The 12965-nt window shown below is 41.4% G+C and overlaps 1 protein-coding gene across 1 annotated transcript in view; it reads right to left on the bottom strand.

The window, feature by feature from the left end:
* Positions 1–12965, bottom strand: part of STT3B (STT3 oligosaccharyltransferase complex catalytic subunit B) — a 48957-nt gene that overhangs the window by 2294 nt on the left and 33698 nt on the right. The window contains exons 11-15 of the mRNA XM_080974715.1: positions 12559–12746; positions 11410–11581; positions 10472–10645; positions 4588–4701; positions 1865–2077 (exon numbers count right to left, since the gene is read on the bottom strand). Of these exons, the coding sequence (XP_080830841.1) occupies positions 1865–2077; positions 4588–4701; positions 10472–10645; positions 11410–11581; positions 12559–12746 (861 nt within the window). The remainder of the gene's footprint in view (positions 1–1864; positions 2078–4587; positions 4702–10471; positions 10646–11409; positions 11582–12558; positions 12747–12965) is intronic.

Genomic DNA, 12965 nt, shown 5'->3' with positions numbered 1-12965 from the left:
CAGACTTTTCCTAGGGTCTGATATACTGACAAAAATATGGCTGTCATTTCCTTTATCACTGGGACACAACTATTCTGTCGCTACATCAAAAAGTTAGACTATAAGGCCATTATATGCAGGGTACATTACAATTTAGATCCTTAATTCTAAAAGCAACTTTACCTTACACTCTCCAAGGGAAGGGGAAATTTTGAACCAACCTTTTTTCTGGAAGCAAAAACTAATATAAAGAGTTGCAGTTGCATACCGCTGTCGCTTATTTTAAGCCCTACATCCTTGACTCATCCACACTCATGTCTCCAAAACTAGAAATGTGATTTGCTCATCTTAAGACTTCCAAAAATGAGGACAAGGTTTTTTGCTGCAAAGGTACATGTCAACGTACAGCAAGTGCAACTAATATCTGCAACACTGAATCTGAAAATTCTCAGTACCTCATTCCAAAACGTGTATGACTCCAATGCCAGAAAAAAACACAACCCACATGGTATGATAATACACTGACATTCCAACCTCGCAACTATTGCAAATTGTGTTCGTATGTTGCTGATACTATGCTATTAAACACAACATGAACATGTCACTACCATATGATTTATGTTATGTGTGTATGATGATTTTTAAGGGTATAAGACAGAGGTTGGCAGCCTAAGGCCCATGGGCCAAAACTGGCCTATGAGCTTCTTGGAAATGGCCCATGGCCATTTTGTGGACTGGCATGGGGATTCCGTGCTCCCCCCCCCGTGGTGCCATTCCCCCCCCCCCACTGTGGGGACTGACTTCCGGGTTGGAAGAGCACCGGAAATAGTGTGTGCACATGCGCACAGGCGCTCCTTCATCCCGGAAGCGTGCTGGAAATTGCTTGAGCGGGTGTGCACCGAGAGGTCTGCCAGGGAGTGGACTGGCCTGGCCTCAAAAAATGTTGCCAACGCCTGGTGTAAGAATATGCACAGCTTACCTCTCCCGGGCAGATGCTTCTGTACACCTGCATAATAGGTACATGCAGGAAGCCAGGAGCACCAAACTGGGAGAACTCAAAAGACAATTGGGAAGTAAATACTTTATAGCAGAAAACATTTGTGCATGAAAGTGGAAGCCAGAAAACACCTTTAGTGGTTTACACAGGTATGTGTGAATATGTCCTTGCCACTCAAGTATCAAGTTATTAATCAATTTACTCTTTGAATGCTTTTCCGACATCCAACAATGTCAATAGTTTATATAGTCAGCCCTTAACTCTATACAACTCTGCCCTTGAAGTGACCTTCCTAAAAGATTAAACATTGCCTGTCCATAAGGTTCTATTTATTTTGCAAGGAATCATGTAAAAAAGGGGGAGTTCGTTTAAAAGGATTTTATTTCCATGCCTGAACACTTTTATATTCAATAGAGTAGCACACGCACACAAAAATGAGTCTTTAAAAATGAAAACCTGTGTAAGACAATTTCAAAAGGAGTAAGCCAGACACTCAAGCTGTCAACAAAAGCTCCAGGTTTAATTATTTTACAAAAAAAAAAGTCATTCTGAAATTTCTAGGTATCACTTTTCAGAAAGACACTTTCACATTTTACTCAGTGAGCTGCCATAGTTACTAAAACACTACTTACGTATTTTGGATAGTACTCTGTTACACTTTGCTGGGTTTTTCAAGAGATTCTGAGACAGCCTGCCAATTAGCACAACAATGAATTTAGTTGCCCTCACATGCTTAGTCAGTGTTAGTTAACCATGGTTACCATCAGGCAGGTCTGATATTTGATACAAACTCTCTCTGCGTCGGGCTAGTAGAAAGAACTAATCATATAGTTGGTAAATTTGTGTAACACTATGAACCTCCTTAGGCATACTTCACTGGGAACCCACCTTTTTTGACAAATACTTTTGTTTTGGTAAAATGTTGGTTAGCCTAGGCTTATGATCCAGTGTCTCTCTGTTGTCTAGCTGTTTCACTTTATATATTCTAACAAGCCAATGCTCTGATGTGAAGGCTTCTTCCAAATGTTTAAACTTAATGTCCTTGTTGCCAATCTCAGCATTGCGTGTGCGATCAAATCCTGGGGGTGTCCGAAAATCCAGCTACAAAAAGTTAATGTCACACATTAGGTTAAACATATAAAATGCAATCCTGTGAATAGAACTCAAAGTACTACTTTGAAAAATATCTCCCAGTGTTCCAAGTTCTAAAATATATATGAGTTGCCACACATTTTACAATAGGATATTGTTATGGGGGCCTTAACTTCAAATCGCTACATTGCGGTATAAAACTATTAACATTTAAATGTTTGGGCCTCAAATGTCGGTACAATTTACATGAAAAATCTGGAGCACCCGATCTATGGCAATTGCTTGCAACAAGTTCCTTATTTTTAGATGTATACAGTGCAAAATAAAAAAGTACAAAAGGACTATCCAAAACATTATTATCCCATTTATTTACAGATGTGTAATCTCTTCCCAGAACCAAATCTAAAAGCTGGAAATGGGAGACTGATTTAAAGGATTCCATCCAGCCTCACAATGAAAAACTGCTGATCATAAAATCAAAAAATCAAAAATATAAGCCACCACAACAACCAAAAAGCAACAGTTAAAACACTAGAGTCAAAATAGGAGAAGGCTCCCTGAATAAAATCTGCCTACAAGAAGCTGGGTCAAAACCAGGCATAGGCAAACTCGGCCCTCCAAATGTTTTGGGACTACAATTCCCATCATCCCTGACTACTGGGTCCTGTTAGCTAGGGATCATGGGAGTTGTAATCCCAAAACATCTGGAGGGCCGAGTTTGCCTATGCCTGATCAAAACCAATAAACGGATACTAGTGGGAGTTGGTAAAGGATCACTGTTGTGTGCTTTTATCTCCTATTACCTTCAGAACTCTGGGAGTCCCTGTTAGAGTAACACATTACAGCAGTGGTTTTCAACCAGTGTGCTGTGGCACCCTGGGGTGCTGCTGGCAACACTGGCCTCAGTCCCTCTTTCCTTCCCACCTTCCTCTGATGCCCTCTTGCATCTCTGCCTCCCAAAGGCTTGCATGGCTGTTTGTTGCAGCAGCCCTGGCTACAAGCTCCCCAGGCGAATGGTGCCTCTGGGGCTGGCCAGGGGGTGCTTCCTAGGCTCCTGTGTGGCAATGTGAGGAGGCACCTCTCTTTGGGGTGAGGGAGGCAGCTCAAAGACCAGGGGTAGCAGCCAGAGGACTCTCAAGGAGAAAGGAGGAGAAAAGAGGCCAAGGGAATACTCCACAAGGGAGAGTGTTCAAAAAGTGAGGGGCTGCCGGCTCTGCAGGCAAGGGGTGACATAACTGGGCTCCTGAGCCCCACAGGAGTGCCACAGAAAAAATGGAGCTGTGGACCCCAAAAGGTTGAAAACCTCTGCATTACTGTCATCAAGCCTCTTAAGTAATGGGATGCCAGATTTCTTCTGGCAAGGTTTTGGTAAAAGGTGCTTGGTGATGAGAGCTACATTCACAAGACAACTCTCAAGTTGTGCACCTGCTGCTACAAGATTCTGATCTCATCCAAAAGAGGTTGCACACATCCTACACCTGTCATCTGGTTCCCCTAATGGTTTGTTCAGCCGCATCCAATACCAAACCGCCCCCAAGCACTAGTTTCGATTTTACACCACCTCCCTGGGATCAGATGATGGCAATTGAAAGGCAGAGTTGCGAGTCATACCACTGACACCCAAAGCTACACTTCCAGATTATCCCCTTCAGACATTTCCCTTAAATGTTCCCTTAAATTGAATTTAAAACTTATATGCCTTATTTCTTTTTCTAAGAAACATGATCTATAACGTGTGCATTAAAAAAAATATTAATTCAAAGATTAGCTTAAAATACATATTATACAAATTTGTAGCCCATAGAAGAAACATGTACTGTGAAATCTACAATTTTCATTATAAAAATTAGAAACGGCAACCTTCACATAAGAAATATAACAGATAATGAATTACATTCCTTTGTCTGCCCTTTATTTAACTTTGTAATATAAGCCCATATTAACCAGCTCTTCCTAGTTACTTATAATGAAAGCTCCATGCAGATGTTAATACCCACCTGATCCTTTAACCCTGGGGTTACAAGAGCTCAGAGCATATTTGACCTCCACTGCTACTTCCTTTCCCTCTTAGGCCTTTGGCTATTTTATCATATTAGCACTAAAGTACTATAATACTATACTAATCGGTGTCCCTCACTGGATCTTGATAGAAGGCTATTTGATCCAGTAAGTCTCCCATCAACTAAACAGCGATTGAAGCACTCTTCAGGTTGATACTATTCCCCTTCCCACCTATAGCCACCTGTCAATCTGCTCTAGAGGTTTGGGAGTCACTGAAGACCACCCCAATCCTTATTCTGCCAAAGGAAGACCACACAATCCTATGGATTCTTTGAGGGATACAGAGGTTAGCTGTTAAACTATATTCTAAAAACTAGCATTATATTTCGTTTTAAAAGTTTTGCCAATTTTAACTTTTATTGATAATTATATTACGCATATCGCTTAAAGATTTTCTGGATTAAGTGGCCTACATCCCCCCCCCAAAGAAACATTTAAGATAGCAAAATTTCACTAACCTGCATTTCTCCAAATCTGTAATATGACATTTTATACATGAGACAGTTTAGCAAGGTTGGAGAGCCTGCTTTATCAACTCGAAACTCTCCCTGTGGAGTAAAATAGTCGCTTTCCTTTAGGGAGAAAAAGGAAATGCAATTAGTGTTATGCATGTTGCCACAATATGGGAAATAAAGTGGTGCTGTAACTGGTTTCTACTTCAAATAAACGGACTTAACTCTCACAGACTGAGCTCAATCTTGTTTTTTTCTATACAGGCTGTAACCATGATTTTTGAGGGGGGTACAGTAGCAAAATTATTACTTAAACATTCAGAAATTGAATTATTGGATTATTCAACTGTAAGAATATTCAGCTGTGTCACCAAGAAAGACACATTTCTGAACATCCATAAGCAGTGCTTTTTTTCTGGGGGGATGCAGGGGTATTGCATACCCCTAAACATTTTGTGAATCTTTGTAGTTTTGTCCATTTACTGTATTTTATTTTCCCCGATTTGAACTATAAAATGGTGATTTTCTTGAGTCAAAATGTGAGTACCCCTAAACATTTTTTAAAGAAAGAAGCACCGTCCATAAGGGAAGACCACAATTTGTTCTCATTTCAACTCTTATCAGGTATATTATGAAATGGCACCAATGTCTGATAAGGCCTGATTTGAAGCAATCCCTCAACATAAAATACTATTATTTATTACATAAAATACTACGACTTTTAGGATGTCATCTAATTATAGCTCTACTGAGAAGTACCTAGAATCCAGAGAATATATCAGGAAAATTTCTCAATAGAAGTGCGGCAGAATTAAAAGCAAGATCTTGATAGATTGTACCAACAGCCCTAACATAATTAATAAAGGGTTTTTTTTATTGATTTAAAGCAGAGTCCCGTGCCCAGCGGAAGGATGAGGAGTACGTGCTGCATACTCTTGGTTGCTTTATTTATAGTTCAAAGCTGGTATATTACAGAAAGACATCTTGCCTCTGCCGGAGCAGAAAATGCATCCTCTCTCCTCAACAGCTCGGAGAGAATCACACAGTGAAAAACAGGAAACCAGTGTACGTCACATCCAGTCTCCCTTTCCCGTGAGAAACTCCAACAGTACAGACTGTGGAATGTAAACACCTGTCTCGTGACAAGCCCTTTCGCTGCACAGTGAAGGAAAGCAGAAACCAACATCCTCCCCCTTTCTGTGAACATCACTGGGCAGCGTGTTCGTACAATATCAGTACAAACCCAACTTCTGCACATAGGTACAGTGTTGATCCCTTGATACAATCTTGGACAATACATCAGCAGGAATTTCATTACCTGGCATATAGGACACCGTTACGAGTCCCTTCTGAATACATTCCCTAGCATGCTGCAACTTTAATTGCAAGTGCTTCGTGCTTTGCTTACAACCTTCAGACTTCAGCAAAGCCAAACATGCTTTGTTGTCCTGGTAAACCTGGATTGGACATTTGACAGGAATTTTCATATCTTTGCACAATTGTACTAACCATTCACAATCCTTAAGTGAATACGATAGTGCATTCAGTTCGGCTTCACAAGTACTTAAACTAACTGTTGTTTGCTTCTTGCATGACCAATCAAACAGACCTTGATTGTACATGTAGCAAACTCCAGACGTACTTTTCCTGTCTGTAGTGTCACTTCCAAAACTTGCATCTGCAAATATCTCAAGACCACCAGACTTCTGATTGTTAAATCTCAGTCTGTAATGCATAGTGCCTTTCAAATACCGCGCTATGCGTTTCAGAGCTTTCCAATCCTTGACACTAGGATTGTTGACTTGTCTGCTTAGCAAATTACAGCTAACAGCAATGTCTGGTCTTGAACATCTGGCAATGAAGTTTAGCTTGCCTAGCACACTTCTGTACAGTGTAGTGTCAGAAAATGCTTCTTCAGTGTCATCTACCTGATAACCTGTTGTCATCGGTGTGTCTACAGGGTTAGCATCCATCAGATTTAGTTTGCTTAACACATCAGCAATTTTCCGTGACTGGTGTACTAGAATGTTACCATCTTGATCTCTCTCTATTTCCAGAGATAGGTAGTTGTTTACCTCACCAAGATCTTTCATGTCAAAGTGCTCTTTCAGTTGAGCTAGGGCGTTATTGTACATTGCGACATCTTTCCAAAAGAATAATAAATCATCAACATAAAACAAACAGTACAGTTTCTTTTGCCCCTCCTCTTTGACAAATACACATGGATCAGCTTTCCCTTGCTGAAAACCTAGAGAAAACAATACTTCAGTGAGTTTTGTGTGCCAACACCGTGCACTTTGTTTGAGACCATAAAGGGATTTCTTCAGAGCACAAACAAATCCCTGTTTTACCTGTACGCCATCAGGTGGAAGCATATAAAGTGATTCATCCAGAGATCCGTACAGAAAAGCTGTGTTAATATCATGGTGACTAATGTGTAGATTTTCCTCTGCAGCTAGCTTGAGCATAAGCCTAATGCTTTCATACCTCACTGTGGGTGAATAGGTCTCGTGGTGGTCTTCACCTGGTACCTGTGCAAAACCTCTGGCTACCAATCTCGCTTTGTGTCTGACTATCTTGCCATTTTGATCTGTCTTCGCTTTGAAGACCCATTTGCTTCCAAGCAGTTTCATTCCTGGAACTACTGGAACTAGCTCCCATGTTTTGTTCCTTTCTAAGGAATCAAGCTCAGCCTTCATGGCATTTAACCATGGCTCAGCTTCCTTTGAATCCAAACCCTGGATTTCTTGGAAATTTGAAGGTTCAAATACCTTCTTGGAGCTTTTAACAGCAAATCTCTTTGGAGGTCTGCCTTTTGTGGCTCTCTGTGACCTACGAATTAGCCTTAAGTCTTCAACACTCTCCTCTTCCTTCTTAGGAGAAAAACGACCTATTGTGAACAATGGTTCCTCCAATTCTTGATCAGAGCTTTCAGAGGGTCGCATAGAGGCTTTCGCACTCTTGAAATCCTCTGAATCACCCGATTCAGTTTCAGATTCAGACTCAGAACTTTCATTAGTGGGTGTGGGTTGTTGTGGTTGCTCTTGACTATCCTCAGTCTCATCACCGTCATCAGGATAACATTGGAAAATTCCCACATTCTCCCCCCACTTTGCATTGTACTCAACACTTCTCGTGAGCTTAATTGTCTTAGAGTCAGTCATCATTATTCTGTAAGACCCTTTCTGATAACCTAGAAAGATACCATGCAATCCACGCTTGTCTAACTTGGAGTTTTGTGGTGAGCGAACCCACATGTCAGAACCAAAAATCTTCATGTGTTTGATGTATGGCTTCTTGCCAAACATCTTCTCATAGGGGGTACAACCAATCGCTGAAGATAACCTGCGATTGTAACTGTAAACAAAACACGAGAGAGATTCGGCCCAATAACTCTCTGGAAGATTGGCATCATGCAGCAAGGTTTTTAACCCTTGAAGCAATGTCTGATTTGCCCGTTCCGCAAGTCCATTCTGCCATGGCGAGCGAGGACTAGACAAATCGTGTTGAATTCCTTTCTCAGTCAGAAAAGCTTCAAACTGCTGAGAAGTGAATTCTCCCCCGCGATCACTGAAAAGAGTCTTTATCTTCTTACCATGCACATTTTCCAACCAAGCACAGAATTCCTTGAACCTAGGAAAAGCCTCTGATTTGTGCTTGAGATTGTACACAAAAATATATCTGGAAAATGCATCAACGAGAACCATGAAGTACCTATTGCCACCCAAAGAGGGCGCTAGTGGTCCAACTAAATCAGCATGAACAACCTGGTATGGTTCTGTAGCTTGCCTACTAGACACCTTACCTTTCGCAGCCATTTTCACCTTGTTTGCTGCGCATGCTTTGCACTTCATGTGGTACCTGCAGGGTTTAATAGTCATACCTTCAACCAAGGCAGGCATTTTAGATACTGCCTCAAAATGCAAATGACCAAATTTTCTATGAAAATCGTGAATACATTCTGCATGCAAACTTTTGTTAGAACCTGCAATGCAACAAGTGTCATCCTGCACAACATCATCATAATACAAAACAAACAAACGATCAACATATTCTGCATGCAATACATAATCATTTTTCTTTGTGATGATGCACTTCTTGTTCTTGAAGGAAACGTCAATGTTCCGCTCATTCAGCTGTCCAACGCTGAGCAGATTATGTTTGGCGTCTGGCACGTAAAGCACATTCTGTATCGATAAGTCCAAACTGTGAAGAACAACAGTTCCGTAGCCTTTACTGGGAATAGTGTGGTCATCCGCCTGGTGAATCGCACCTTCCTGCGGTGTAAAAGACACAAACAGTCTCTTATCGTTGCACATGTGGTGGGTTGCCGCTGAATCAACAACGAAGAAAGATCTAGACGTCTTCTGGACCTCTGCAACCTTTGGAGTGAAGCGTGAAACCATAGCCTTGTGCTGCGTTGTCCTAGACACCGGACCTTTGCCTTTGCCTCGGCCTTTTCCGCGCGATGAGCTTTCGCTGCGCTGCTCTGTCTTGGCCTTGGGATATCTGCATTCCCTCTTCATATGGCCTAGACGTCCACACGAGTAGCATTTCACTGCCTTCAAAGCTTTGGCGCCATCTGGTGGTTCCACTGCACTATGGGACGACGTCTGTGAAGACTCCCCCTTGCCCATGCAGCTAGCACCCCGGCGATCTGCTTCATTTAATATCACGGCAGTAACAAAGTCCACTGTCAGCTGAGCGGTTGGCTGCACAGCAATCTGGGTTGCAACAGACTCCCAACCTGAACCCAAAGATTGTAGTATCATGAAAGAATACACAGCCTCTGGAAAGTTGAGTCCTCTCTGTTGCAGCTCATGTCTCAGATTTTGCATCTCCATCAGATGTAAACGCACATCTCCACCTTCAGCAAGAGACATATTATGCAGCTTGTTAAAGTAAAACATAGTGGACCCAGCTTCTGTCCTTAAGTGAGCTTCTCTCAAAGCGTCCCAAATTTCTCTGGCTGAGGTCTTATCACGCAATAGACAGAGCTCTTCTGGGGATACTATCAATGTAAGAGTTCCCCTTGCTTTGGAATCCTTAGCTTCCCATGCATCTGTAACTGGAGCTGGGGGGGGTTTCTGTAATCACCTCAAACAAACCCTCTTTCCGCAGAATTGCCTCTGCATACAGAACCCAGTTGGCATAATTTTTCTTGTTGAGCTTAGGAATCCCACAAGCATCCTGAAGGGCCATCATGACTCTGGCATTAGCCTTCAGCGTCATATATGCTGCTTTAAATCTTGCTGCGTCACTGCTGCAGCTGCCTTATTCCAAAAGCGCACTTAAAAGTTACTTTCGATTTCCCCAGCATAGTAACTTGTGCCTGGGAGCCTTTTGCCTATTCCCGGCAAAACGGCTTTAAAAGATCAAAGTCCAGCCATAAAGCCATTAACTAGAAGCTGGCAGGCTGCCCGGAGCAGTAGCACATACCTCATCAATCACTTTTACGCGCAGAGCAGATTCCGATCCGACCTGTCCCTCTGCATTCCGATCCTTTGCCGGCACTCCGATTCGACTTCTGGAGCCCATAACCACGTATTGATTTAAAGCAGAGTCCCGTGCCCAGCGGAAGGATGAGGAGTACGTGCTGCATACTCTTGGTTGCTTTATTTATAGTTCAAAGCTGGTATATTACAGAAAGACATCTTGCCTCTGCCGGAGCAGAAAATGCATCCTCTCTCCTCAACAGCTCGGAGAGAATCACACAGTGAAAAACAGGAAACCAGTGTACGTCACATCCAGTCTCCCTTTCCCGTGAGAAACTCCAACAGTACAGACTGTGGAATGTAAACACCTGTCTCGTGACAAGCCCTTTCGCTGCACAGTGAAGGAAAGCAGAAACCAACATTTTTTGGGGGGGGCAAATTATATTTCAACTCACCCTGATATCTTTAGGATGTTCTCCTTCCGCTATCCTCACCATCCACAAGAATTTGTTGATATCATCACCAGAGTAGCCAATTACACCTCCAAAAATTATTAACACATAATCCACATCCAGACTCTTCATGATCTCATAAGCTGCTGTCTCATTTGAAGACATAGCTTTTCCTACCTGCAATAAAGAGAGTTATTTCTAAAACTTGCAAGCGTTCTTGTCTAAAAAGCAGTTATTAACCAACCAGTCAAGATATATCATTAGCCCATGTTATTAGAGGTCATTTCATCCAATGTGAAATATAGAACTTAAATAATCGTAGCATCGAGTTTAACTAAAAGATACACGAGAGTCAGTGGTTGGCTTAAAATATGTATAAACACAACTTAAATATAAAATAAAACATAAAACACTATAATTATATATCTTTCAAGCCTAAAACTTCAGTTACGTTCAGTATGTGGCAACACTACAGCACATATTTTTGTAGTCACTGGCCCAGTTAAGATGTCATAAACCATGGTTTATTATATAAATCGGGCCACTTTTTATGAAGACAGCTATAGCCCCATTAGAATATACTCTTCCCCTGCTGCTCCTCTCAGCAAGAGGAGTCCAAAGGGAGTAGTGATAATGGTCATTGTCCTTTAACACAGTTGACAGGCTGTGGATATAAACAGGATAAGGTCAGGTAGATATCTCAATGTTTATTGAGAATAAAGGTTGAAACACTGCTTTCTGTTTCAAATTCTATGTTATCAGATATCACCATCAACCTAGAAAACGAACATTTCTCAAACATGATCTTGGAGTTAAGGCATAAAATACAGCAACATAATGGAAAGCAATCTTCAGCATATTATTTAAATGTAATTGTTTATAAATCTAGAGCCACCTGTTCTGTCACCCAGCTCTCAATAAACAGAAATACCACTACATACCAGGGCTATGTGGCTGTTATTCCAAGTATTATTGTCAACTAGAGTAGTCCGATTTGCCATTCCTGCTATCTGATAGCCATAATCCCACCAAGACATTACTCTGGCATGTTCATCTGTATTTTGTCTTAGCCAATAGTAGGCTTCTCTGAAGTCATCCAAAATGTTTCGGGTGCTGCAACAGAAAAAACCCCCAGAAAGTACAACACTGTTTCATAGGAAAGCAGACTCATTTTGATTAGATCTTATTTATTCTACTCCATTTATGAACTGCTTCCTATAAAGCATCTTAAAGTGAATGAATAAAGGGTTTCAGATATTTGTAGCCTCTTTTAGTGGAGAGGGATCTGTAAGACCAGTCTTTATCTGTATGGTTGGGCTTATAGGTTTCATTGGTTGTTTGGTTGTTATACAAAGTTGTTTATTGGTTATGTAAATTGTTTTGGGTCACTTTTGTGAGGAAAAGATATAACTTTAAAGGCAAATATAATTTAAAAAGGAAAAATAAAAACACATGCAAAGCAATTTCATATATAAAAGCAATTTTCTATCCAAAAAGTACAAACTAGGATAAAAATCTCCACTTAAAAGGCTTGTTGAAAAAAGAAGTCTTCCATATGTGCCAAAAATTCAATAGAGATGATGTCTGTCTGATACGTAACATAAGGGACTTCCAAAGGGTAGCTGCTGTCACGCTAAACACCCAATTCCAGTATCCTTCAGAATGAACCTCCTGGTTGGGAGGGCATCTGCAGGATGCTCTCGCAGAGAGCAGTGACTGGTTGTGTATTGAAGTAATAAGGTGATTTTTAAATGCACCTTGGACCCAAGCTGTATGGGGTATTGCACATCACTTCCAGCATCTGGAATTCCGGTAGCTAATTGGCAGCCAGTGCAATTCTTCCAGCAGTGGCATAACATGATGGTGATAAGATACCCCAGTGAGCGGTCAAGTTGCTGCATTATGCACTAGCTGCAACTAGCCAACAACCTCAGTGGCATTCTGAATTTGCAGTAGTTCAAGCCAGAAGTTACGAGTCCGTGGAGAACAGGGGTCAGGCCAATGTGTCACGTGATGTGTTTTGCATTCTTAACCATTCTCACACAGTTATTAAACTCACACTAAGATGCATACAAAATGGGGTGCCTTACCCATCATGATTGTACGAGGCCAGGACGACACTGGGACTGGAGTAAGCATTGCTAGTTACCCATGTACAGTGAACGGCAAACATCATCAGCAGCATGAGCATCAACATTGTCACAATGCTCTTGATATTCGGCCCAAGACCCTCTTCTGTTTTCTCCTGCTCAGATATGTGTTTCCTCACTTTACCTGCCTGAACAAAAACAAATTAGAATTTCGGGGCCTTTCAGCTTATGCCAGGCTTTTAGGGTTTATAAGCCCCATATTCAGCAATAAAGCCACATTTCTAGAACCTTCCCTCATGGGTTGTTTTCCAAGTTATGTGCTAGACAAATGCCTATTTATTAGGGATGTCAGAAGCTGTCTTCTACTGGTTGTTTTTTTAAAAAGCACACTAGTAATTGTTGATGTA

This window comes from Podarcis pityusensis (assembly GCF_964106645.2).
Source record: "Podarcis pityusensis genome assembly, chromosome: 12".
Lineage (NCBI taxonomy): Eukaryota > Metazoa > Chordata > Lepidosauria > Squamata > Lacertidae > Podarcis > Podarcis pityusensis.
The sequence above is the reverse complement of the archived record's forward strand: the minus strand, read 5'-3'. Positions and strand labels throughout refer to the sequence as shown.